Source organism: Sceloporus occidentalis, unplaced genomic scaffold (genome assembly GCF_023333645.1).
Source record: "Sceloporus occidentalis isolate IW3139 unplaced genomic scaffold, rSceOcc1.0.p SCAF_3, whole genome shotgun sequence".
Taxonomy (NCBI): domain Eukaryota; kingdom Metazoa; phylum Chordata; class Lepidosauria; order Squamata; family Phrynosomatidae; genus Sceloporus; species Sceloporus occidentalis.
The window spans coordinates 179160844-179187990 of NW_028316983.1; the positions used below are offsets into that span (position 1 = coordinate 179160844).

The window sequence follows — 27147 nt, forward strand, 5'->3', positions numbered from 1 at the left end:
GAGAAGGTTTCCCCTTGCCTTATTCTTAGATTGAGTTGTACAAGTTCACCCAGTGGGTTTCTATGGCATAGCGGGCAAGATACACGGTATTGGCTTCAACCTTTAAAGCCCTACGTGGCTTGGGTCCTGACATCTCACAGGAGCACCTTCTCCCATACAATCCACCCTGCACTCTTTGTTCTGCTGGGAGGAATCGGCTAGACTTTCAGCAGTGACCCAGAGATCTTTTTCATCAGCTGCTCCTAGACTCTGGAATGACCCGCTGGACAAGATCCGTTAGATTACCACCTTGGAAACCTTCAAGAAGGCTATTAAGACAGATCTCTTCTGGCAGGCCTTTCCAGACTAGAACACCCTTGTTGACCTGCCTCCCCCCCATCCCTTCATCCTCTCTTCATCCTCCATCTTCTATCTTTTACCCTACCCGGACTCCGCTTGAAATTTTTTATCTCATTTTAGTGCATTTGTATATTAATGTTTCTAATTTTTCTTGTTTGGTTTAATCGCTTTTTAGGACTCCATTGTGTTTTTATGCTGGGGAGAGGGTTGGGAATTTTGGAATTTTTAATGCATTTCTCTTTTAATTGTATGTTATTTTACTGCTGTAATCTGCTTGGATTCCCTGAGATTAAGTGAAATAATAATAATAATAATAATAATAATAATAATAATAATAATAATAGAACCCTGGCCTCCAGAGTTGAAATCCAGTGTTCAAACCACTATACCATTCTAGCTCTGACTTCATTGTTTGCTCCTGCTTAAAGTCAGTTCTGCACATTAGAGAGGTAACTGTCATGATTTTCTTTACACATAGTTATTTTGTATTGGCAGTAAGTATAAATATACATCAAAAAAATTCCCAGCCTTAATTTAAAATGCCAAGTGATGTTTGGTAGTAGAGGAGTTTTTTTAAAAAAAAATCCCTATCATTAATTTTCTATCACTGTGATGAGACACATGAAGCAAGAGAGGTGTGACAAATGCCCTAGAGATCATTTGGTGTTAATCAAGTTAACAGTTGTCATACTTCATTTACCTTTAAAAGTTATTAATGAGCCCAGCATTTGATGGTCTGATTCTGTAATATAGCTAGACAGAAATCTTTGATTATGTGTGAACAGTGTCCTACAGTAACATCAAATAACTTCAGTTAATCCCCCAAATCTCAGTGTTTTGCTGCAACTCTTTTGCTGTTGGTTGCTATAAAACAGTAGCTAGAGAAGCAAACTACACATTATCTTAAGCAGCACTTAAACAAGCCTGTTTGTTTTTAAGTAGCTCTTCACATAGGAGCCTAGTTCACAGAAAGACCATAGCATGCAGGGAAAGGCTTTAACCTCTTTTAATCATCACCACCCCACACTATGTTGCCATGGAAAGAAATCACCTCCTGTGAAAGGGCTGCTTATTGCAAATGGCACATTTAAAAGCAAATACCTGCACCTAGAAGAGAGTATTCTGGGAAGAAAATAATGCTGAAGGAAAAGGTTTAGCTCATTCACCCCACAGCAAGGCTTCAGTTTATACTGGAACTTGCATAGCTGTTATGAGGTGGTGGGGTGGAGAGACATTTGTAATCCCAAACACATTAGATGTAACATGTAGTTTGGCCCTAACTTCATTCCATTGGTTGAGTGGCCTTTTTTTTTTAACACAAGCAATAATTAAACATAGAAAAGAGAGCTAATACTGGAATATAAACTGTGCACAACCCATTGCTACCATCTGCTTGATTGTAACAGATGTCCAGACCAGTATAAAAAAATCTTTAAAAATCTGTGCCAGATGACTGCTGTCTTTGTTGCAAATAAATCTCATCCAATATGTGTATTTAATGCTCTTGTGTTTCATTTTCTCAGCACTGCTTTGGCTTACAGCGTGACTAGATATAAAACAATGTGACACATAATAATTCAGTATAATTAAACACCTGAGTGGGAGGGGGCTTACCATTCTTACTTTGTTTGTCAATGCCTTGCCAAAGAATTATACTCAAACAGAAATATTTTTAAAAAAAAACTTTTTTAAAAGAAACAAAAAGGAAACATTCTTTTTTGGATCATAATTTGGAGCTAACTCTATTGCTAGCTTTTCCTAGAGTAGATATGGGCTTTATTCTGTCATTTTCCTTATGGGATATATGTGTGTTTAACTTCAAAGATGTATCTTATCACATTCTCCTGCATGCAGCCCATATGCAACCCAGGCGTATCCTGTGGCTTTTCAAGAATGCAGCTTTTTTCAAGGCTAGGTCAGCTAGTTGTGAAAACAGGCACAAGCCGAATCTGTGTAAATAACAGGGTAAAACCTACCTGACTAGTTGCAACACGGCAGTCCAGAGCCAAAAAACACAGACAATATTTTCCAGCAACAGTTGCTACCATTTCTGCTAGGGCTTCTATACTGCATGAACTCACCACACATTATACATTCCACCCCCCCCCCCCCCCGAGTCTCTGCTTCTGCTATCTTTTCAGAAGTTTCGCCACAAGGTGCTGAGAAGATTTTTCCTCCCGTAGGTTTTGTCCTGCTGTATCAACTAGAAGGCTGAAAGTCATGACATTGGTTCTCCACTCTCTGTAGTCCTCCAAATACTATGATGAGTCCATGTGTATACACTTATTGTCTCTGTCCCCAGGCTTTTCCTCTCACTTCTGGCTTTTTGGTTTCCCCAATGTTGCACAAGCCCAATAAACACAAGCACAAGCCCAAGAGGCAGATGGGAATAGGTGGAACCCAAACCACCTCATACTCAAAAGCTACCTACAATAATACCACCAATGCTAAACCTTCTCCTTTGCTAGAGCTACTTGTCCTGAGACAATTCTCTCTGCCTTGAGACCTAGAAAAGCACAGAAATTTTCTCAGACATCAGCTGATACCCTGATACCTAACCTCCATTCAAAGCATACTCTAGGTAACCCTAATTTTGGATTTAGCCTGTTGAGCCAGCATGCTGTAGTCTAGCAGTCTGAGCAGTGGACTACAATTCTGGAGACCAGGGTTTGGATCCTGGAAATGCACTGGTTGACCTTGGGCAAGTCATGCTTTTCCAGCCTCAGAAGAGGGCAAATACAAATTTTGAACAAATCTTACCAACCCCCCCAAAAAAAACTAAACAAAAAAATTTGATAGATTTGCCTTAGAGTTGCCATAAATTAGAAAGTACAGTGAGCCTTTGGTATCCACTGAGGTTTGGTTCCAGGAATCTGCTCCCCCCCCCCACAAGCATGCATGGATACCAAAATCAGTAGATATTCAAGTCCCATTAAATACAGTGGCATTGTAAAATACAGTGACAAAAGTGAGATACAGACCGCCAGAAAGAGGCGGCCAGGAGCCGCCTCTCTTTTCCACGTAACCACACCACAGCAACCAAATTTCACAGCGCAGCTACATGGAAAGAAAAAGGAGCGCTGAAAAGCGGCTCCTTTTGCACCGCTGCAAACTGCCTGAGGCAGCACGAGCACGTCGCTGCTGTGCGCGCCCATCTGGATGGCACTCAGCTGTGATGTCCTGGTGACGTCCTAGGGTTGTGGGGCGTCTGGAAATGGCGCCCTGAGGCAACCCTTGCACGTTGCCAGGACGTGCTAAAGGGCCCATTTGTACAGGGCCATAGTAAAATAATAATAATAATAATAATCCACAGATTCATTTTCCATGAATTCAAGTATACACAGCTTTTAAAATAAATAAATTCCAAAAAGTAAACCTTGATTTTTCCATTTTATATAAGGGATTATATAATGCCAAAATCAAGGTTGGGGTTTTGGAATTTATTTATTTTAAATATTTTCAAACTGGATTCTTGGATCAATGGATAAAGAATCCGAGGATATGGAGGGCTGATTGTACTTAAAGGCAAACAACAACAATTGTAAAATGCGTGTGTGTGTGTGTGTGTATTCAACAGTGGTTGATCATGATCTCTCTCTTTCTCTCTCTCTCTCTAATATGCATATATAAACACCAAAATAGCTTCCTTTAGCTCCTTCACTCAGCCTCATTTTATCTCTAGTTCTGTAGGCTTGATTCTGATTTAAGTTCAAGTTCTCTCTTTTGATTTCTCTGTTACTAGTTTCTTCACTGTTAAAATTCTTTACTTTCAGGCTGTTTGTTCTTTGTGGTATATGTATATATGTTTGAAAAGAAGGTGGGGAGAGAAGAATTGTGGATGACTTTTATACACAGAAAGAGACACATGCACTCACCTTACAGCTTTCATTACATATTGTACAGAAGAATATCTGGTGAAAAAGCAATTAAGGTAGCACTCAACAATAACATTAAAAGAAAAAAAAAATACAATGAAAGCACAGGACCAGATTAAAAACAAATTAAAACACACTAATAAAAAACCCATGAACAATAACAATTAAATAAGGACCTTTCATAAATTCCAGTGCTCAGGAGAAGTCAGTTTGACACTCCTCATGTTTTTGAAATAGAACTATAAATGAGCAGCTTATTAATAGGAATTTATATCTAAGTTCTTTATAAATAACCTCAGGTTGTTTGGCAATTTGTAACTGATTTGGTTTGTTTGTTTGTTTTTTCCATAGACCTTTCTGGGTTTGTATTTGCCAAAGGATTTCTGCACCTTTGGAGATTTGCTTCTTTTTGGAAGCAGTTTGCTAAAAGGAAACATTTAGCTCTCTGGGTGTAACTGCTGGTAATTCCGACTAAACCAAATGACATGATTTGCCACCTTTTCTAAGTGTAACACCTCCATTTTCTTTCTTCTAAAACGATGTCTATGAACGTATGCTTAGGTGTGTATGCTTGTCACAAAAAGAATGGCATAAATATGGTAATAAAGATGTGATGATGCAATAACTGATCCTTCCTGGAAAAGAGAGCAATGAGTTAAAAGATTTCTGAGGGCATTTTTTTAAAAAAAACAAAAAACCCTATTTCTGTCATGATATGGATTGATTGATAACCTTAAGGACAAATAAGTACTTCTATTTGCTTTGGTTGTGTGAGGTCATAGCTATGATTGCTCTGAAAGTTCAGATACAAATAAGACAAATGTTCTTTGCAATTTTGATGAAATCATAAATTGCTTCCATTAAGATACAAAGGAAGGGTTTTAAACTGTCACCATCAGCATTTGTACTGCTGTTTGATAAGTCACTTGTGGGTACTGAAATTTTATTTTAATAACAGCAAATGTTGTCTGTCAGCCATAACACTACTTAAAGTCACTGTCACGCTCATGATGTCTATAGCTGCAGTTTGATTTGCAGAGCTGGTAGAAATGGCTGCTGTCAGCCTTGGAATGGATGAAGAACAGAATCTGTCATGAACCTTGAGAACTTAATATATCACTAACGACAGTTAATTTAGCAGCTGTGACCCATGTAGGCAAGGGAATTAATAGCAAATCTGCTCAGCAACAATGTGCTCTCTGGTTTGCTTTTGGAGACTCATAGCCTGAACAGACCGGAGATAAATGCTGGCCTCAGGGCAGAGGGGGGCATGGCATCCACATGACACCTGCCCTGATGCTGCCCTGATGCCACTGACATATGATGTACCCAACCACATGGCGGGCAGCATCACGGTGTTCCTTTGGCACTGTGTCCAGATGATGCAGTGCCAAAACGAGCCCCAGGAGGTGTTGCCGTGGTGACCACAGCACCCTTTTCGCAGTGCAAAAAGGAGCCGCTTTTTGTGCGGAAATGCCAGATCAGGGCTGTAGCATGTAGTTGCCACAGCCCTGATCTGGCACTGTAAGGGGCGGTCTGTTCAGCCCCTCAGTCCAAAGTGATCCAAGCCTTCTTTCTAGTGGTGCAGCCTAAAGGGAACTGGATCACTCTGGGGCAGGAGAGCTTTAATGGTTTCCCAACAGGTATCCCAAAGTATAAAACAAATAGTGTAAGCTAACCCAAAGGTAGCAAAGATTAGGCAAGGGAGAATCAAGTATCACATCTTCATTCTGTAGCAGAGTCAGGATGAAGAAAAGCATATTGTATGTGAGTCAGTTCTGTCATTTAAGGGTCAGCTCCATCAGCCATTTTAAGTAAGGTCGAGAGGGAAGCAAAACAATCTGTCCAAAAAAAAGAGGCTTCTGGTGACCGGTGATGATGAACCGAGTTGAAGAGGCTGACAATGAAATAATCTGTCTATTAGCTATCTGCTGTCCAGAAAGAGTAGAAATGGCCAAACAGTGCTAACCTTGCGTGTGTATGTGCCTTGAGGTCACCTGTTGATGTATGACAACCCCTAGAACTTCATAGAGTTTTCTTAGAAAAGAAACACCCAGAGGTGGTTCTGCCAGTTCCTTCCTCTAAAATATACCCTAGCACGAGGCAATCAATGGTGGCTTCCCATCCAAGTACTAACCAGGGTTGACTCTGCTTAGCTTCCAAGCTCAGATGGTGCATTGGGTTTTTAGTTTTACCTCAACAACTGCTTTTCCCTCTTGGAAAAGAAAAAAACCCAAAATTGTTACTTTGTATAACAAGAATGAGGATCAATCAGTAGGGCTTGTGGATCAGTCACTTTCTAGATGTTGTTGGGATCAGCTTCTGACAGCATGGCCAGCATAGTAAGGAATGGGTGTTTGTCAACATTTTGGGACATATATCCCCCTTTTTTCTGGTTTAAGGTGGGTTATTCCCAATCAGCACTGCTCTGATGTGATGTAATTTCCCCCCCAGCCATCCCACCAAGTGAAAAATATCAAAGGAACCATGACCTGTCAAACAGTAAATTGCCACAAAATGTGGTAAATAAGATTGAATGTGATTCTGCAAGATTTGTACTTTAGGAGATAACAGCCGTTTAACCTGCAGTTATCACTGTCTTCTGCTTGCAATCACATTTTGGTCATACCGCCTGATCAAAGATACTGTATGCAAGATGTTGCTAATGCTTGCTAATAAAAATTTATGAATTTTGGCAAGTGGTGGTTTTGGTCCATAATCAGCAGATATGTCTCTGCGATAGAAACAATGAGAATTGGATATTGGAGGGTAAATATAAATGTAAATATGACCAATATAATATGTTTTACTACTTTTGCTCTTTGTCTGTTCAAAAATTAAATACACCCTACTTTTACACATTGATCAATGGACCAAATGTTAAATCTGACATTAATGGAATACAGTCTCTATACAACAGTTTTTTGATTTAATGTCATGTATAACGACTTCAGAATGCCATTTCAATTTTAAATATGTTGGTTTAGTTAATAATGACCATAATCTTGCTGTTGTAGAACTTATGTATAAATTTACATACAGAAGAAACTGGATGTCTTTCATGATTACCACACTACACTCTAAAGTGTTGCTATTCTTTAACTACTCTGGCTGCCTCTTGTTGCATTCTGGATTTGCAGTTTAAGGAGGGGCATTTAGAATTCTCAGCCAGAGAGCTCTTGGGCCTCACTGAACTACAAGCCTCAGAATGCAACAGGAGGCAATCAGAGCAGTAAAAGTGGAATAGCAACACTATAAGAATGTAGTGCGGTAATGTGGTTTATCTGAAGAGGAACATCTGCATTCAGGTCAAACGTGTGGAAGCAGAGTTGCATATATGGTGCCACTGTATATGCTAAGGAGCATGTGCATACATATTGATTCACTTGCATGGATGAGCATTCATGTTTGGTTAACTGAAAATAAAAACACCTTATTCTGTGCTTTCTGATTGCTTTTCAAGATTTGTAGACCATTTGTAAGCAGAACTATTGCACTAAGAGCACCCTGTTTTTCCTCTTATTAGGGCTTCACTTGCAAAGAACATTTAATTTATTTTTCCCCTAACCCTGTAAGAGGTTTGTCTTAGGGTCTTCATAAGTCAAAACAACTTCAAGGCACACAACAACAACAACCTTCTACCTCTTTTCCCTTTTATTACTCTCCCTTTTTCTATTTGAATTCCCTTCCTATCCCCTGTGGCTGGCTTTCTTTCTTTCTTTCTTTCTTTCTTTCTTTCTTTCTTTCTTTCTTTCTTTCTCTCCCCCACCCCCAGCTCCATTGCAGAGCTTACTTCTTGGTTCCTTTGAATACCACTTGAAAAAGCAGAGAGTAGCATCTTGACACGGCATGTGATCACTAATACAATGAGAGGAGGTGCTGATCTCTGAAGTGTCAATTCAATGAAGTAGGTGTGTGTAAGAGCAAAGGAGAAGGAAAAAGAAAGGAAATGGGGAGAAGAGGCAGATAGGAGGCTCAAAACTTAGGCATCTTAGAAAGGTGGAAAGTGGCAAAAGAAATGTAAGCACTAGAAAGGAACAAGTATATGGCCTGGGTTCATTTTGATGCATTATAAAGTAATGAATCTTTAGCCTTCTTTCCAGATTTTTAAGCTATCTTTAAAGTTCTCTAGCCTTTCTCTTTCCCATAAAAAAATTCCATTTCTCTCAAGCTGAGGAAAATATCCCATGGACTTGATGTAACCATCTCCAAAAATTTTAGTAAGCTGAACTATTTACAAATAAATGTTTATTTTTTTCTTAGAAGAGATCAAGGCAGAGAGCTCAGTTCTATTTTTCATTTGATGATAGATGATAGTTAGCTGATGGATGGATGGATGGATGGATAGATAGATAGATAGATAGATAGATAGATAGATAGATAGATAGATAGCACCTTTTGATTTAGAAAAGGCATAAAAAGAAAATGGAAAACTACAGTGGCTGAGACTGTACGTCACACTGATGAATTGTAAAATTCTATGTGATGTTGGTGCAGTACAGACCACTGAGAAACGATGGCCTGCTGGCACCCATTTTTACTCTGGAGGGACAGTGCAGCCTCCAAACCACATGCAGTCACTCTGAGGTGACACGTGGATACCACACGTTGCTTATGTCAAAATGGCAGTGCCCATGTGGATGGGACGCCACCATTATTGCACCACTGTGCCGTACTAGGGTTAGGGACCTTGTGGTTGGTGCGTGATCCCTAACCCTAAAATCGGAAGCAAGCACAGTGCTTTATGCCTGTTTGTATTGGGCCGTAGTTTCCTATCTTCCCTACTCCATGCCTGCACAATATCCCTGTTCTGGCTATTCAGTGGACAAGGGAGCAATGGGAGACAATGAGGTACAGCCAGCCTTCCAAGTAACCAGCCAGTCAGCTCTGTTCTTGGAATCATCAGAAAGAAGATGCCAGCCTGCTAGACCTCTGGACAATCTTCAGGAAATCGAAGAGGATGGCATTTTATTTCTGTGGGTGGCTGCTGTAATGCAGCAATTTAGCTTAGCTCCCTTTCATCCTCCCTCTGCCCTGCCTGGGTGCTGAATGGCTCTGTGTCTGTGTTTTGTGGGAGTGAGGAGAACTCGGCCTGAAAACAGGTAGGTTGATCAGGGAAGGAGTCATAGTAGTTGGAGGTGCTGATTTTCCCCTATATTTCAGGACCCAAAAAAGTTACATAGGCACTGTTTGTGACACCTGCATATGTTATTAAAAAGTTGCCAGTCAGTGACAATCAAAACATTCCTTTAAAACCCTGAAAATTAAAGGCAGACACTGAAAGTTAAAAGCAACACAGAAAGATCAAATGGCCCAGAGACATAGAAAATTTCCATACCGGATTGTATTTCTGGTAAAACATTGCTCAAACATCCTTAAAAGTGGAGGAAGCATTCATGTCTGGAAGCCAGGCACACTTCCTCAATCATCATGCAGTCATTGCTCCCTCTAGAATCTCTGAGTCATGTCAAGGGGAGCGGATTTCCAATGAATACAAAGTTTGCATTCATAGGAAATCCTCTCTCCTGAAATGATTCAGGGACGCTAAGTGGGAGTGACGATTGCATGACAATTTGTGCTGGCCAAATGGCCGTAATAAAGTTATTATTATTGATTGCATGACAATTGAGGAAGCACAACTGGCTTCCAGACACACACGCTTCCTCCACCTTTTAAGGATGTTTGAGCGATGTTTTACCAGTGATGCAGACAGATATGGAAATCTTCATAGAAAGGTATTGATCTGCTGCCAAAGAGGTTACAAAGTGAACAGGTAAGAGAAATTTCCATAACTACAATGTCAGGGCTGAAAGGACTGTTTCTCTGGTAGTCACCTACAAGGTTGGGTATTAATCATGGTTGGTGACTTGCATGTTAAGTGTGGTGAAGAGACTATTCCAGATTTAGTTCAACACCTGCTTTCAGTAACTTGATTATCTCCTTTAAAATTTGTACAAAAACCCAGGAAATATTCAACATGCCAGTGTCTGACACAGAAGCCAACCCTTGCCATGGGTTGGCACATATGAAGATAGTTCTCTACTGGGCATTGTAACATATGGATAGGCACATCCCATGTCATTCAGATAGTAGTCCTAATCACCTTTCCCCCTGAACAAAAATGTATTCATAAGTAAAATGCATCATTTTGAATTAGACCTACAATAATTGAAGTCAATGCAACTGGTATGGCATTGGGGCTATATCATCAAAACACTATGTTTTAGTTAGCAATCTAGCCATTACTTTTTAAACTAACTAGTTTGCAATCCATCTTTAGTGAAATAGTTCTGAAAATTACTTTTGGCAGAATAATCACATTAAATTCACTCATTCACTCATTTACTCAACAATCTGCTTATCTACATTTGCTTTCCTCCCTTATGCCCATACCTCTAATCACTGTATCTACACATCCCTTTCTTCTGATCATATTACCCCCCCCCCTTCTTTCATTGCTTTACCCACCTGCTGATGGGGAGGAGTGGTAGGGAGTAGATGGATCTATGCCATCACCACCGATCTCATGGCTGTACATAAAACATGGTGAAACACACCAGGCTTGCTGGAACCAACCAGTCCCAACAACTTAATATTCCTCCCACTTCTGTGCCTACATCAACATCACTATGGAGACGAGTACATACACACGTACACACACACACACACACACACACACACACACAGATCGGTTTTCCACTGAAATTGTAGTAAATCCCCACTTCTTCCACCTCCAGATTAAAGCCCTGATCTGCTGAAGAGGCCCAGATTCAGCCCAAATCATCTTGTACATTGTATAAACACATCACAGTGCAAATGAAGTGAGATCATTTTATTTGGCCCATGTAGAGCTTTTTCCAGTTCACAGTTGTCATGCAGAAGAAGGGTTGACAAGTGAGACTGCAGGAAGAAAGAAATTTCAGCAGCTGCTTGTCATACAAAAATCACTTGCTGAGATTTCCTATTCCACCGAGCCATCAAAGCTACAGCACACATGTCTCTTATTTAACCCAGCAATCCTATGCAGAAGGGACAGTATTCTCTGGGATTCCAGTAAAGGACATAAGGATGAAACCTTCCCTCTTTTCGTGTCTTGTTTTGGATCAAGGTAAAAGCAGAGTGTTTTTCTTAAATGTGATAAGTCTAACCATAGCTGGAGCTTCATATAGCATATTTAATGAGATGTATTTTGACCCAGTTCCTAATATTCTACTGCCTACTGTTTTAAAATGGCTCCTACAATTTTTCTTATAGATCCTTTGCATTTAGATCACCTTGGAAACCATTATAATGAAGTTTATTGCTCAAAAGATTCCTTTGATTCTGCAGAATGAAAACAGGATTATGTCTGAGGATATGTATATAAAAAAAGAAGCATCAGCAACAAATAGTAGCATACACCAAAAATCATTATTTTCATTGGAAATAATGGATATCTTAGTTTTGATTGCTACATTTGTAAAACCAGTGTGAAGGAAAATTTGTTGTAGTAGTGTGTCTTCAAGTAGTTCCCAACCTAAATATTGCAATTTTGTTTTATTTTGAGCCCTTCCACAGGGATTTGGAGACCAGCAGACTAAAGTAGGTGTGTGCTAGTTATGTCATGCCCTGAGTCTCAGATGTTAGCATCAGGTAGCACAGGAAATTATTTCAGTTTTTCTTCTTGCTGTTTATTCATTTTGCAGTCACAGCTTACAAATCACATACTAAGACAAAGTGAAACTCTATCTCTTTCATAAATTATGTTCATGTTTACCTTATTTTATACAGAGCACCTGCTTCTCAGTGTTTCTTGTTTACTGGATTCATCAAAGATTCAGAGTCTTCTAAGAGGAACTTAATTTGCTTCAAACTGACATTTCTAATCTAGATTCATCACCTTTTGAATCTGAGTTATTATTATTATTATTATTATTATTATTATTATTATTATTTCTTCCCTACATTTTATTCTTAATGGATGTAGTCACAGTAACTTCCATTCAAATTTCATTTCAATCACTCTATTTTTCAATAATTATTATACATCTCTCTTTTGGTATTGGATGGAACACAAGAAAGATAAATATTGGCTTTTTTCAACAGCAACTGCAAAACCTAATCTTGAATCTTCTTTTCAAGGGTATGAACATCTGACACCACCATTACAATGCTTGCATTTTTAGCCTGCATGGATCCTTTTTGCTTTGCATTGTGGAAATTCATAACATATCAAAGCAGAGAGTGCAATCTAGCCAACAAGAGTGTCAAGGTGTCTTTGCCTCCAATTTTTAAATGTAATTTTAAATTTTAGGAAGGATAGGTTTAAAGCCACATTGGGCAGTGAGGAAGGGGAATCCAGGGCATGTCATAGGCCATGGCAGGGTAGTGTGGGGGCACTCAGCTGGGTGTCACCCCTCTTTCTGGGGATGTCACCAAGTGCAGTCCACACACTCTGCACACCCTTACTGACACCACTGAACAACTTTATGGCAGTTCAAAGGATAGATGAGTAAATTGCAGCATATCAGATTTTACAGAACTTCACCTCCTAAGATTCCTCATCATACATTATGCTGGTTAGAGTTAACATGACCCGCAGGCCAACAACATCTGGAGGCACCAGTGAACCATGGGGAGGGACTGCTGGCACTGTTCTTATTTTGTAACTGTCTCTGCTTTGCTTACAGTTGCTACATGTTCCGTATGAATGTCTGGTTTGGAGGTGCTCATACATGTAGACAGCTATATGAGTGCCTGAAGTCCCACCTTGCACAACAAATTCTACAAAAAAATTATAGGTATAGAGGATTGTGCATATAGACTTCTCCAGCTTAGAAATCCAAGTTAACATGAGGATTTAGGGATGAGGCTAGGATAAGGGTGTGATATTGGGACTGGGATGAGCCTTACTGTCTTTTTACCCTTTCAGCACATGAATGGGGGCTATAGAATTGTCACAGATCATTATTTTCTTTCTTTTGGAGTATGTGTGCCTACCCACACATACACAACACTAAGGAGCTTATCACTAGGCTTGTAAATTCAGTTTACCTCTCTCTTGTTTAAAGCTTAATTCGGACTGCATCCTGATGTTATTAGAAAGTTTTTGCTGCCAAATTTGCTACCCGAATACAGCCCGGGTCCATCCCTGCTTCTAGGAGCACTCCAGCAGCCATTTTCTTAAACCAGAAAACTCCCGGATCCAAAAAGAGCCACATGGAGCACTCCCGGAAGCAGGGATGGGCCTGGGCTGTATTTGGGTGGCAAATTCAATGGCAGAAACCTTCTGATAACATCAGGATGCCACTTGAACTAAGCTTTAAGCTAGATAGAGGTAAGCCAAATTTAAAAGCCAAGCAATCACACACACACACACACATACACACACATTTTGAGACTAACTGAAGAAGCTGGAATATCCAACCATGATATTCAATGATTCCCTTTTCTTAATCCCTTTAATAAATACTCTGGGATTAAGCATCAATTTGTCTGAAGCATTATTAGATGCCTTGAAAATTCTCCCTCCTTCTCTCCCTCCCTCTCCATGTATATGTAGCTGCCAACTGAGAATAATACTTCAGGCCTCTGATAAAGGGAGCTTTGAGCTCTATTTAATCATAATGCACTATACATGTTGTTGTTGTTTTTTTAGTTTTGAGAAGGCACAAGGGTCATTGTTGTTTTGCCTTTCACATAAACCTGTTCTTCTGTCTTCACTTTCAACTCACTGAGTTGCAAAAACTGGATTATAACTAAAGATATTTTCCTCTGTAGACTCAACTTCAGCTGCAGCACTCAAAAGAATTTCAATCCTGCTTGTATTCCTTCAATTGAAAGACTACTTCTCAGGTAATTTGTACAAGTGTATTCTAAAGTACAGTAGACCCTTGTTATACGCTGGGGTTTGGTTCCAAGATCCCCCGTGTATAACAAAATCCGTGTATGCTCAAGTCCCATTAAATATAATGACATAGCACAACGGTGTCCCTTATAAAAAATTGAAAATCAAGGTAAATTTATACTTTTTTGGTACATTTTCAAACCGTGTATGCTTGAATCCGTGTATAAAAAATCCGTGTATAAGAAGGGCCGACTGTATCATAGAATCATAGAGCTGGAAGAGACCTCAAGGGTCATCCAGTCCAACCCCCTGGCATTGCAGGACCTCATAATCAAAGAACCCCCAACAGCTGGCCACCCTGCCACTGTTTAAAACCTAAAGAAGGAGACTCCACCATGCTCTGAGGGAGCGTGTTTCACTGTCAAACAGCTCTTACTGTCAGGATATTCTTCCTGATGTTGAGGGGGAAATCTCTTTTCCTGTAGCTTGCATCCATTGTTCTGTGTCTCAGTCTCTGGAGCAGCAGAAAAGAAGCTTGTTCCATCCTCAATGTGACATCCCTCCAAATATATTTTTTCCTGATTTTGGAAGATTGGATTCAAAAATTAATTTGATTATGTTACATCTTGTATAATTTGCTAGCATAAGCACTAATAACTGAAATAGTTTCATTTTGGAAGTTTTCATTAATTAACTAGTTGATCAGTTTAGGGAAGCATATTTTGTTACTATATCCTTCAAAAGATCTCTTTTTATCCTTTTGAAGCTGTTCACCTTTAACCTATTATTTTCTCCCACATGAACTGCAAAGTCTGTAATATGATTGTTCCCTGGGAATGATGGGAATTCAGGATATCTGAGTATTGTTGGGTTATAGAAGGCTATCCTAAAGCATAGTATTTCATCTTACAACCACTGTGATGCACTGTGTCACTTAGCTTTACCTCCTTTCCTTCCATCCTATAAACATAATACTTCACTCTCTTTCAACTGCCTTGTTAGTTATAATTTAATAAGGGGTGGTTTACTTCAGTAGGAAGGCACTGATCTACTACAAGCACAGGTTGCTCACAGGATCAAGAAAGAAAAAATCTTAAACTTTTAAAAAAAGTTTTTGATCATATGCAGAACATTTCTGTGACAATTTAATCACTGTGTTCTTTCTGTTTCCCAACTCACAACCAGAAAGTAGGGTCTGCAAAGATCAGTGGTAGAGCACAAGATTTTCATACAGGAGCCAGTGGCCCCAAATGCAGTTTGCCACATCTGCAATTCTAATGATCAGGCATCTTCCATGCCCACTCTTTTTTTATCTATCTTACCTTATTTGTATAATTAAAAAAAAAAAATGAGTAAGAAGAAACAGACGCAGTACGAGGAGTTAGATAAAAGCAGAAGGGGAAAGGGAATGAGTGAGAAGTCAAAAGAGAATGAAACCTTTCACTTAATTATCCAGGAGCCTAGCACTGTGTAATAATTACAGACTTCCAAAGGGGTTCATTGCAACTTGCCATAAATAATATTATATAAAACTGTACAATATACAATAATATACACTATAAATCAACCCTGCATCCTCCAGTGCAGGGGATAGAAAGTAGAAATTTCATAATATACAATAGAAATAGAAATAGTGTGATGTGGCAGCTAAAAAGGCCAATGCGATTCTGGGCTGCATCAATAGAAATATAGTGTCTAGATCAAGAGAAATAATACTGCCACACTATTCTGCCTTGGTCTCACTTAGCTGCACCTGGAATGCTGCATCTAGCTCTGGGCACCACAATTCAAAAAAGATGCTGACAAGCTGGAGCCTGTCCAAAGGAAGGCAACTAAAATCATGAAAAGTCTGGAAACCATACCCTATGAGGAATGATCTAGGGAGATGAGTATGTTTATCCTGGAGAAGAAACAGTTAAGAGGTGATATGATAGCCGTATTTAAATTTGCTTGTTTTCTGCTGCTCCAGAGAATTGAGCCAAAAGCAGTGGATTCAAACTAGAGAAAAAGAGATTCCACCTCAACATTAGAAGGAACTTCCTGAAAATAAGAGTTTGACAATGGAACACACTCCCTCAGAGAGTGGTGGAGTCTCCTTCTTTGGAGGTTTTTAAAAAGAGCCTGGATGGGCATTTGTTGGGGGTGCTTTGATTGTGAGGTCCTGCATGGCAGGGTTTAGACTGGATGGCCCTTGTGGTCTCTTCCAACTCTGTGATTCTGTGATTCTATTATTCTAAAGGAAAAGTCAGTCCAGAATGTTATCAACTGAGGGAAGTACTGAAGAGATTTACAATTGCTTCCCTTCCCCCAAAAAGACACCAAACAATTCCTTTCCATTCAGACCAGTAGGAAGATAACTGCCTTTAAAGGCTAAAAGGCATGGCTTCCTTGAAGGTCTTGGTTTCTTGCTAAGCAAATAAATCACTCCTAGCCACCCACACCATTGTATTGCATGACTCACTCCATGTTTTCCATTGTTGTTTTTCCTTCCCTAAATTTAGCTGTACTTCTGCTGCACAAACTCAGCTATTCTGCTCTGACCTGTGCTTCAGAAAGTTCTTTTTCTCCTTTTCCCTTCCTTTGCTATCTCTCCAAAGAAAATAAACATATTATCTTGCCTAACAACAGAGCCATGTGATATGTTGCAGAGGAAGGCAAGACACCATCAGAAGGAAACACCACAACACACAATTTGGTGAAAATAAGCCACAACTTTATTGAATACAGCTGACAGGTAAAGTTGGCCTAAATGCATGGATCTGGAGCTGGCATTGCCAACCCTCCCGTTGTTCAATAAACCAAGTGGCCCAGTCACAGCTGGGCTTCAGGATGACAGAAGGGGCAACCAACTGATTGCATGTTCGCATCTTCACCCCTGTGTCACTATGGGACGCCATACAGGAGTTGCTCCCACAATGGCAACATCCCACTGCTCCCAGCACCCCCAGGTCCTTGTGAGACTCTGGATCTTGTGATCCACAGTACAGGAGACTACACCCACCAGATCCACGACCCATGCTTCCACCGCTGAAAAGTTGTGACAGCACCCATAAACCCACAACCCAACTAAAGGGTGGGAGGGTGGCAAGAGCCAGGCAAGAATGGTGTCATCCACCCAAGCCGCTTGGCCTTAAATAGGACTATCAGCAAATCCTGGTCTGCAGTGGGTGGAAGTCTCACCCTTCTTTACCTCCTAGTCAATCAAGGAGGCTGCTTGCCAGGGCAAAGGGGCAAGGCTTCCAGCCGCAAAGGCCACTGGGACTTGTAGTCCTGACGTGGCACCAGAAGACCTGCCCCCCAGCAGCCCAGATAACCAATCTGGGCCTGGGAAGGCACAACCAGTGCACTAATAATAATAATAATAATAATAATAATAATAATAATAAAGCTTACTACCCCCCTAACCATGTGGAGGAGCTCCATCCACACCCTGATGACTCCCTCTTCCCAGCAACTGAGTTGGCCCAGTGAGTCATGAAGCCCCATTCCCCTCCAATCCTCGTATTTCTTTTCTTCTGAGGCAACAGGCCTATCTATTTTGCTAAATGTAACACAGATGGGGCACCCAAACTAATAAATTCCAATGAATACTAATAATTTGATTCACTACACTTTCAATGAGTTAATTTCACATTTTATAATATGCATACAGAGACACACAAAGGAGTAAGTACTGAACATGCCCTCGTCTGTTGCAAAAACAAACAAAAAACCCTAACAGATCTAAACTGGGTTGTTTTCCAAAACAGCAACATTGTTCTTTTCTGTCAGCAACATCCATGACTGATGGTTGATCATGGAAGAAATGAAAGGGACAGGAAAGAACAAGAAAACAAGAAAAGCTTTCAGCGTTTATTGGTTTAGATCCATTCCAGGAGTGACTTTGGGAAGAGTGTCAAGCTGGTCAATGTAGTGTGACTGCTGCAGGAATATCAGTCCAACCACTGGCATTAGATGACATTAACTTCTTAACAAGCTCCATATTTTTCTACTTGTTTTTCAGAACTGTAAAATTCAAGTAGGTTAAAAAGAAGATAAGAATATATCACTCCTGGAACCTTCTTCCCCCACAAGCAAGAGCCATCACTTCTTTAACTAGTTTCAAAACGGAGTTGAAAACCATTCTGTTCAGAGAAGCCTTCCCAGGCATTGCATAATTGTCGCTTACTATCTGATGTTCTTTTGTTGCCTGTTTATCGAACCATTTCCTGTATTGCTATGTATTGTATATGTATTATCCTACTTGAGAGTATGTATTTTCCCTGGATGAAGATTAACCTTCCATTTTGAAGCCAAGCCCTCCCTCCAGTCCATCTGCCTTGGTCCAGGCCTCAGAGGTAGAGAGGAACTGCTGGACCTCTTACCCTTTCCCGCCACCACTCCCTTCTCCTTCTGTGTCATGTCTTTTTAGATTGTAAGCCCGAGGGCAGGGAACCGTCTAACTAAAAAGATTGCATGTACAACGCTGTGTAAATTTACAGAGCTTCATAAATAAAGGTTAATAATAATAACAACAACAACAACAACAATAATAATAATAATAATATAGTTGATCATTAGGAAGCTATATTTACCTCCCATCCCTTCAGTATATGATAATGAAAGATCACAGACATTACAGTAGTTTAATTTAAGGATGAAGAGGTCAGTCTCCTTCCAGTCCATTCTGTTCTGACATGCGTGCATTCCTCATTGTTTCTACATCAACAGGCATATTTTCTTTAAAAAATAGAATGTTTCCTGATGAAACGTGCATATTTGTATTCATTCAGCTCTTAAACAATCATTTTATCCCCCAATATATAACTGTGTATGCATACTATTTTGAAATATACAATTTTTAAAGTATTTTGGTATGCCAGATGAGAATTGTGTCACAGAACAGGTCTGAGTGTTATTCTTCTGATATTTCTTTATTTTGTACAGTTATAGTAGCAATTAGAATCAGTAGGTTGAGAGGGAAGTAAAATTTATTTTGTAAATTTCTTATTATGTCCTGGCACATCTCCAATGGAAATGCAGAGATATTTTATCCACAAGTGTTTTCCATTATCTTCTAGAAACAGAAGAAAAACATGCTACCTGGACTAAGGATAGAAGCACACCGAAGCAGTAAACATGAGATTTCAAGGAGAGTGTAGCCCCATCCAGCACAGGCAAAATACCTATTCCCTGACTGGCATTCCCATTCACCAGAGCACCTCTGTCTTGTCTGGATCAAGCTTCAATTTGTTCACCCTCATTCTGTCCATTATTGACGAGTCGACACTGGTTCAGTACTGAGACAGCTTCCTTGGAGTCAGATGGAAAGGAGAGATAGAATTATGTATCATCGGCATGCTGATGACACCAAATTATAAAACTCCCAATGCCCCCTCTAAGTGACCAGCATGTTCAACAAGTCACCCAAACCCACCTCCAAGAAAGGCTAGAGCCATTGTAAAACAGTGCCCATGAATCCCATCCCAGAAAGGTGGCCCAGAAGAAAACCATGGTTGATGGTATCAAAAACGACTGAGAGGTCCAGCAGTACCAACAGGAACACACTCCCTCTGTCCAATTCCTTGTGTAGATCATCCACCAAGGTAACCAAAATTGTTTTCATCCTATAACCAGGCCTGAAGCCAGATTGAAATGAATCTAGAAAATCCATCTCATCTAGAAACCCCTGAAACTGGAAGGTTACCACACACTCCAAAAACTTTCCCAAAAATGGAATGTTAGAGACTGGCCAATAATTATTCAGAACAGTGGGATCCAGGAAAGCCTTTTTCAAAAATGGCCACACCACAACCTCCTTTAGCCAGGATGGAAATCTCCCCTGCTAGAGTGAGTCATTCACCATTCCCCTTACCCACTTGTCCAATCCCCCTCTAGTTAATTTCAGAAGCCATGAAGAGCAAAGATCCAGTGTATAATTGGTAGCCCTCACTACTCCAAGTATAAGGCCCAGAGGAAAAGTCCTGCTTAGTACAGCAGCTGCTAGTCAAATCTAAGATAATGCAGGTTTGTATGTAGCACCTGGAGCATATAGCAAGAAATCTCTTCATAGAACACATGGGGAACTTCTGCAGATGTGAATACTTAATAATAATAAATAAAAGTTTTATTTATATACCGCCCTTTTAAAAAATCAGGGCAGTGTAGAACATAATAAACAATACAATACAATAATACAATAAAAAATAAAAATACAAATACATTCAATTAAAACCATCAATAAAACAATTCCAGCCAGCTTGCCTTTGCTGACGAGAAGAGGAGGGGGGGAGGTATTCGGGGTGCACATTAGGGGTATGCCTGCTTGAACAAAAAGGTCTTCACCCCTTTTTTAAACTGGGCCAGGGAGGTGGCCGAGCGGAGCTCAACGGGCAAAGAGTTCCAGAGGTTGGGGGCCGAGGTGGTAAAGGCCCTCCTAGAGGTGGAAGCTAATCTGACCACTGGGACCCTTAGGAATTGTTGCCCAGATGTTCTGAGTGTGTGGGGCGGATTGTATGGAGAGAGGCAGTCCTCTAGGTACCCTGGACCCAAGCCATTTAGGGCTTTATAGGTAATTACCAACATCTTGTATTGCGTCCGGAAGCAAATGGGCAGCCAGTGCAGATCTTTAAGCACTGGTGTTACATGACTGGCCCTGGACGTGCCAGTGACCAGTCGGGCTGCCATATTCTGCACTAGTTGCAGCTTCCGGGTATGGTACAAGGGTTGCCCCATGTAGAGCACATTGCAGAAATCCAAGCGAGAGGTTACCAGAGCGTGTACTACAGTTTCAAGGTCCATCTGGCCCAGGTAGGGACGCAGCTGGCGTATCAGCTAAAGCTGATAACAGGTGCTCCTGACCGTCGCATCCACCTGAGATGTAAGGTGGAGGGATGAGTCAAGGAGCACCCCCAGACTGTGTACTGAGTCCTTCACAGGAAGCGTGATCCCGTTCAGGACAGGTGGAACCACCGCCATCCCCGGGCCAGGAGAACCTGTCACGAGCACCTCCGTTTTCTCTGGATTCAGGCTGAGTCTGTTTTCCCTCATCCAGCCCATTACCGACTCCAGACAGGCCACGAGAGGAGAGATGCCATCCCCGGTCACTGCATCAGTCGGAGACATAGAGAAGACTATTTGGGTGTCATCAGCGTACTGATAACCCCGTGCCCCATGTCTCCGGATGATCTCTCCCAGCGGTTTCATGTAAATGTTAAAGAGCATGGGAGACAGAATGGCTCCTTGAGGGACCCCAGATATAAGGGCCCTCTTATCGGAGCACACGTCTCCCAGCTGCACCATCTGGAACCTCCCAGAGAGATAGGACCAGAACCACTGAAGCGCAGTGCCCCCGATTCCCACCTCTGCCAGGCGCGCCAGAAGGATACCATGGTCTATGGTATCGAAAACTGCTGAGATGTCCAAGAGCACTAACAGGGACACGCTACCCCTGTCCATGCCCAGACGGAGATCATCGACCAAGGCGACTTGGATCAACTTCTCTGATTAGTTTCCATTTGTAAAATTTAATAAATAGTTTTATAAAATGTATCAAATGCTTATACAAACATTAGATCAACTAGTGCATGAATGTATATGTGTACACACATATATACATATTAGGTGTTCTAGAGAACATTGATTACAAAGTTCAGATAAGAAGGAGATAACTTTTAGTCAGATGAAATGTATTTCTTCCCTGGATCAAGGATCCGTTTATTGAACCCATCTGGTATGTTTAAGCTACTAAAACATTTGAAACAGCTTGGGAGCTTAGCAATCAAATTTGTTCTGGCAATAGAGATGCAAAATCTTTTCTTGAAAAAAATGAGTGCTTTCTTTCTAGGAGATCTATTTCTGGCCAATTCACACTTTGCTGCAGTTCATCCCTTTGAATATATCTTATCCTGAAGCTTTGCAAATTTATTTACAAAGCCTATGGTGAGGGAAAGAACATTAAGATGTTTTATCTTTCATTTCATCTGAAAATATGCTTTAAAGGTCTTTCCTTTGAATTTTTTTTAGCTTGCGCTCTGAATTTGACAGTGTTGTCCTTACATATATCTGCAAGGGAAATAGATTTCTCAGATACCTGCTATGATTCTATAAAAATATTGTATAGAAAAGATGCAAGGGTGCCTCATGGGAAATTTGAAGAAAGCAAACAAAGCTTCTCCCCTCCCCCCACCCATTCTATCTTCCACTAGTGGATTAGCATTTTGCACATTATAAAAAATCATTCCTTGCATTGGCTTCAAGTACTTTCAGCCTGGTCTTAATGTTCAGAATACATCTGTCCATCTTGAGCTTTTATCATCTTAACAAATGAGCTCATAGGCAATATGAGTAATCTAAACTTTGATATATCTTTGACATAGATTTTGAAAGAGTAAATATTAATCAACTACTAGAATAGACTGTGTGGCAGTCATTAAAGATTCTACAGCTGAACATGGAATAGCTTTGTTTAACTGCCAAATAATGATTTCATAAATTTGTTCAGAGCCAAACAGATGTATTTTAGATTTTTAAAGCTTAATCTCCACTTAGAAACATTGTTAATAAAGACATAGTCTGGAATCCTGATGGTGTCATATGCATATGTAAGTTTCCTTAAGCATATGATTATATTATTTTGGACCCTGTGCAGCAGACACTTTCAGTTCATGTTTGCATAAACAGAGTTCTACAAGTGTAAGTATTGCACATGCATAATGATTTGTCAGGGCCTTCATTGTACCATTTGATTAATTGGGATTGCAATACAGCTACTGTGCATCCCCACTAAATAAATGGAACAATAAACAACGTATTGGTAGATAGGCAAACTGTGGCATGAGGTCAGGCATATTCAAATTACTTAGAAGAAGGGTGATGTCACACAATTACCATGCAACAACGTGAATGTAGATTTACACAAAGCATATGTGATGGAAAATCAGAGATACAGTATTAATTTTGTATTATTATTAAATGTAACCTTAGGCATACTTACAGAAGAAATCCTGCTTGCTCACCGGTATGTGCTAATACAGTGCTAGACAAATCTTTATCTGAAGGGTCCATGTGCCCATTGCTACTTTTTACAGATTTCCAAGAATTTCTGACCATCCTAGAATTGTCACAGTATGTTCCTGGAACAATCTACAATTCTTTTCTTCTTCTTTTTAAAACAAAAGCTAGTTGGGTAGTGTGTTATTGGGTGCTGTCACAAATTTGGGTGGTAGCATGGGCTGTGAATCTGGTGGGTGTGGTTTCCTGTACTGCGGAGTGCACGATCGGGAGTCCCAAGGGAACCTGGGAATGCTGAGAGCAGTAAAGTGTTGCCATTGTGGGATCAACTCCTGAACAGTCTCCTGGTGACAAAGAGGCAAAGATGCGAGCATGCAATCAGTTGGTTATCCCTTCTGCCATTCCAAAGCTCTGCCATGACCGGGCCTTGGATTCATCACAGAAGAGGGTTGGATGATGACAGATCCAGGCCCATGCACTAGGGCCAACCCCATCTGTCAGCAGTATTTAATAAAGGTGTGGCTTTTTCCTGCCAATTGTGTGTCTGGGTGTCATTCACTGTGATGTCTCCCTTCCCATGCAATTCCTTCTTCCTGTAAGTTTATCACACCTAGTAATTATATTGATAACTTGAACCCTAAGCTTTTCTGTCTATCTCCTCCCCAAATATCATGAGTGCTAATTTTAACTGAACAGTGGATCTTGTATTAAACTAATTTGCAGTGTATTAGTAATACATTGCCACCCTGTTTTTATTAAGGTAAACATCCATATACAGACTGATACCTTCTTTTATCATTTGAAACTGGAGGAATGCTTATGCATACTTTGGTTTTAATATTTTTTCAGCAAGTTGTTACCACCATTATAGCCCTGTTAAGACTTGTTTAGATGAATCACATTCTGGCATTATAACTTGAAATAGAAGGGGGACAGCTCCTATGACTAATCCTTAGCAAACAGCCTCAAAATTGCTCTGAACTTTAAAGTGTAGGAGAAGGTGGTTTGAAGATGGCCAATATTGAGGTAGAAAGGCTAAATAATGGCTTATTTGTTGGATTTTAAAGTTTGATGAACGACCTTCAGTAGTTTGATAGGTATTCACTGTTATTTTTCTATAGGTCATGCTTGGATTAGAGTTGACATCTCTTTGATCTGACTTTCTCCATGGGGGGTGGGGAGGAACTGTTGTGTTAAATCAAGGAGAAGGAGTAGTATATGCTGTGTCCTAGTGATAACAGAAGGGGCCTAAATACCCTAAACACACCTGATTCCATCTGAACTGAATCCTGGACTGATAAGGGGTTTCCTCTCTATGGCTGGGGATGGTATGCTGCACGGTTCCCTGATTCAGATTCATATCATTCCCCCTGACTAACTGCTGAACACTAGAGGTTAAAAACATACTTTCTGGAAGTATTTCATTCCATTTACTTCTTATTACAGTGTTGACACGTAATCTGTTGTCATTAGCTGCTACAGTGTTCTTAAAAAGTGATTTCTTGTTTACTTTTGTTCACTTGTTCATTATATTTCTAAAAAAATATTCTTCATTCCTTTTAAAATTCCCTTTTAAATTCTTTTTTTTAAAAAGCAAAGAAAATGTCAGGTTCAATAGGTGACATAACACAAACCCTGAAAAATCTGACTGGAAATATTTTTTTTTAAATGTAAATTAAAATTTAACAAGAATACAAAACTCCATCACTCCAAATCACAAATCCTATTGTTACTATTGAAATATGTTATTATTGTTATTATTGCTATTACTATTATCATTAATTGTTTATGTCACATCTTTTGTCATTACATTTAGTGATATATAGCTATGAAGATTTCTGGGTAACATTATTACAAAAGGCATTACTAAGGATTCTGTATGGTGTGGCATAGGAGGATTTCAGTGGAGCAGGTGATATCATGAGTTACCATACCGGGTGACACCAGCCCTGGCAAAACCACTGGCAAGTGTCAAGGTTACATTCACTGGAACCGTATCAACTCTAGCATCTTGGTCTGAGTGAATCTGAGCTATTTTATTTGTGAAATGGTAGGCAAATTTTTCACAGTGGGCTATTGCTTGTTTACATTCTCCTTTGAGACAGATTGTAGCAGATTCCTGACCACTCAAAATAACTCTGCTGAATGTTTTTTCCCCCCAGATACAATGATGTTAGCCAGAAAGGCCTTTTCTACTAGCTTTATTGACCCACCATAGGCCTTCTGAGAGATTTTTGCTTGTTTTCACTTGGATTCACTCTGACTTTTCTGCCACTATCATTCTGGTCTTCCCCTTGCCTGTTTCACTGCTGCCTGCCCCTTAGAAAACCAGGGACTTTGTTTGTCTGCACTCCATGAGAAAGGTTGCTTAGGAGTAATCATGTCCCCTGGACATTTCCCCATTCCAAAGATCAATAAGAGCTTCAGCAGGATCACTGGCCAAGGCAGCAAGAAACTCTTCAAGAACCATCAGTAATTCATGAAATGTTATTTGAAATGGTATTTGAAAAGGGAAGGAAGGAAGGAAGGAAGGAAGGAAGGAAGGAAGGAAGGAAGGAGAAATGCAAAGGAAAAGGGAAAGGGAAAAGGCATTTCATTAAAGTTGATTAAATTGTTTTTGCTAAGTGCCTTTCAGGTTCTGCTCCTGCTTCCTAACATGTTCTCAAAATATTATAATAACACTATTTTTAAGTTATTAATTAGCACAAAACAAGGTAACTAGAACAAAATTATCAGCATAAAATCATTAGCACAGAACAAGGTCACTAGGATTCCAATTGTACACATTGACTACTCAGAAGAAAGCCTCACTATGATCAGTGGGAGTTTTTATGGATGACTGCCTATATGATTGAAACATAAATGTGATCCCAGCCAGAAGAATGATCTGTAACCTGGCCAGAACTCCATGGAATAGATGGAAAATAAATAAATATTGATAGTCTGAAGGACAATATAGCTAGATATTGAATCATCTTCAGAAAGGGAGGCCACAGTATCTGTGAACAAAGAGTGTGTCATTTCCTCCTGACAACACAACATATTGCTGCTGCACCAGAACCCATGAGAAACCAAGATGTACAGTTTGAGCACCACATGTTTTAAAGCAAAATAATGCTTCTGGAAGACTTCAGTCATCTATTGCTCTTCCTTCTCCTCCTCAGGGCACAAACTCCCTGCATGGCTTATTCTCAAAAGAAAATACTGAGACTATATTAGCAATTCAGTACCATAATGATAATTTGAGGGTGTGACCAAAGGCTTCAAAAACAGGAGCAGGGACTGCATATAGCCTGTGGACCACAGTTTACATCTAGGGATAACTTAAACCTAAGTGGCATGACAAACAGTTAAGGCACAGTTACTAGATGTTATGAACACCTTTCTAAAAGGTAAAGCAGCTCCAATAAAAGCTAGGCACAATCATGCCTACAAGCTTGCCCAGACTTGAATTGCAGCTTGTACAAACATTTGCAGCTGGGGGTTTTGAGGCTTGCCAGAATCATGCAAATGACAACTTCCTGCAGATCAGGAGAGGCTGTACTGAGCTGTCTGACCCATGCTTGTGGTCTTGACAGTTTCATCATCTCCTTCCAAAATGCAGACATCTTTCCCCCTAGGATATTGGCGGAATCTGCTAACAAGCAAAAGCGATTGGAGGTAGCAAAAACAAAAAACAAAAACTGGGTACTCCCGTGTTCTAGTCCAAGATCCTATCTGAGCATGCCAGTTGTTTTGAGGGGCAAACAAGCAGGTGCTCATTCAGGTCTAAGGGGAAACATAATGAAGAGATGTCAGTATTTTCTGCCAAGCTGGAAATGTGTTTGCTTCATAAAATTAATGAGTTGCATTCTGTTCCAGAAAATGCTTGGGGTGATGCACAGTAATAAAATCTCAAAACAACCATATAACACTCCTAATAAACAAACTTCAGAAATAGTAACAGCAGCATTTAGCTTTAAAACAAACAATCATACAATGTATTGAAATCGCAAGGCATAGGTAAATACAGTTCAGAGACATATGTTTCACAGTCTCGTAGGCAGCTTTAGTTCATGAATACATTATTAATAAGAATAGGTTTCAACTGGTAATAACTTGCTTTCATTTGCACCA

At 40.1% G+C, this 27147-nt stretch overlaps 1 protein-coding gene across 3 annotated transcripts in view; it reads left to right on the top strand.

Moving 5' to 3' along the window:
• Positions 1–9889: 9889 nt before the first annotated feature.
• LOC149317169 (uncharacterized) overlaps positions 9890–27147 on the top strand; it is an 80767-nt gene continuing 63509 nt past the window's right edge. The window contains exons 1-4 of one of the 3 annotated variants that reach the window (XR_016280735.1): positions 11152–11322; positions 13974–14048; positions 16669–16774; positions 18044–18570. Coding sequence is in view for 1 of the 3 variants with exons in the window: in XM_089518835.1 (XP_089374961.1) it covers positions 9893–9987; positions 13974–14048 (170 nt within the window). In the remaining 2 variants the exon portion in view is untranslated. Of the gene's footprint in view, positions 9988–11151; positions 11323–13973; positions 14049–16668; positions 16775–18043; positions 18571–27147 lie in introns of those variants that run through there. The other 2 variants (XR_016280736.1, XM_089518835.1) reach the window with 2 other exon arrangements.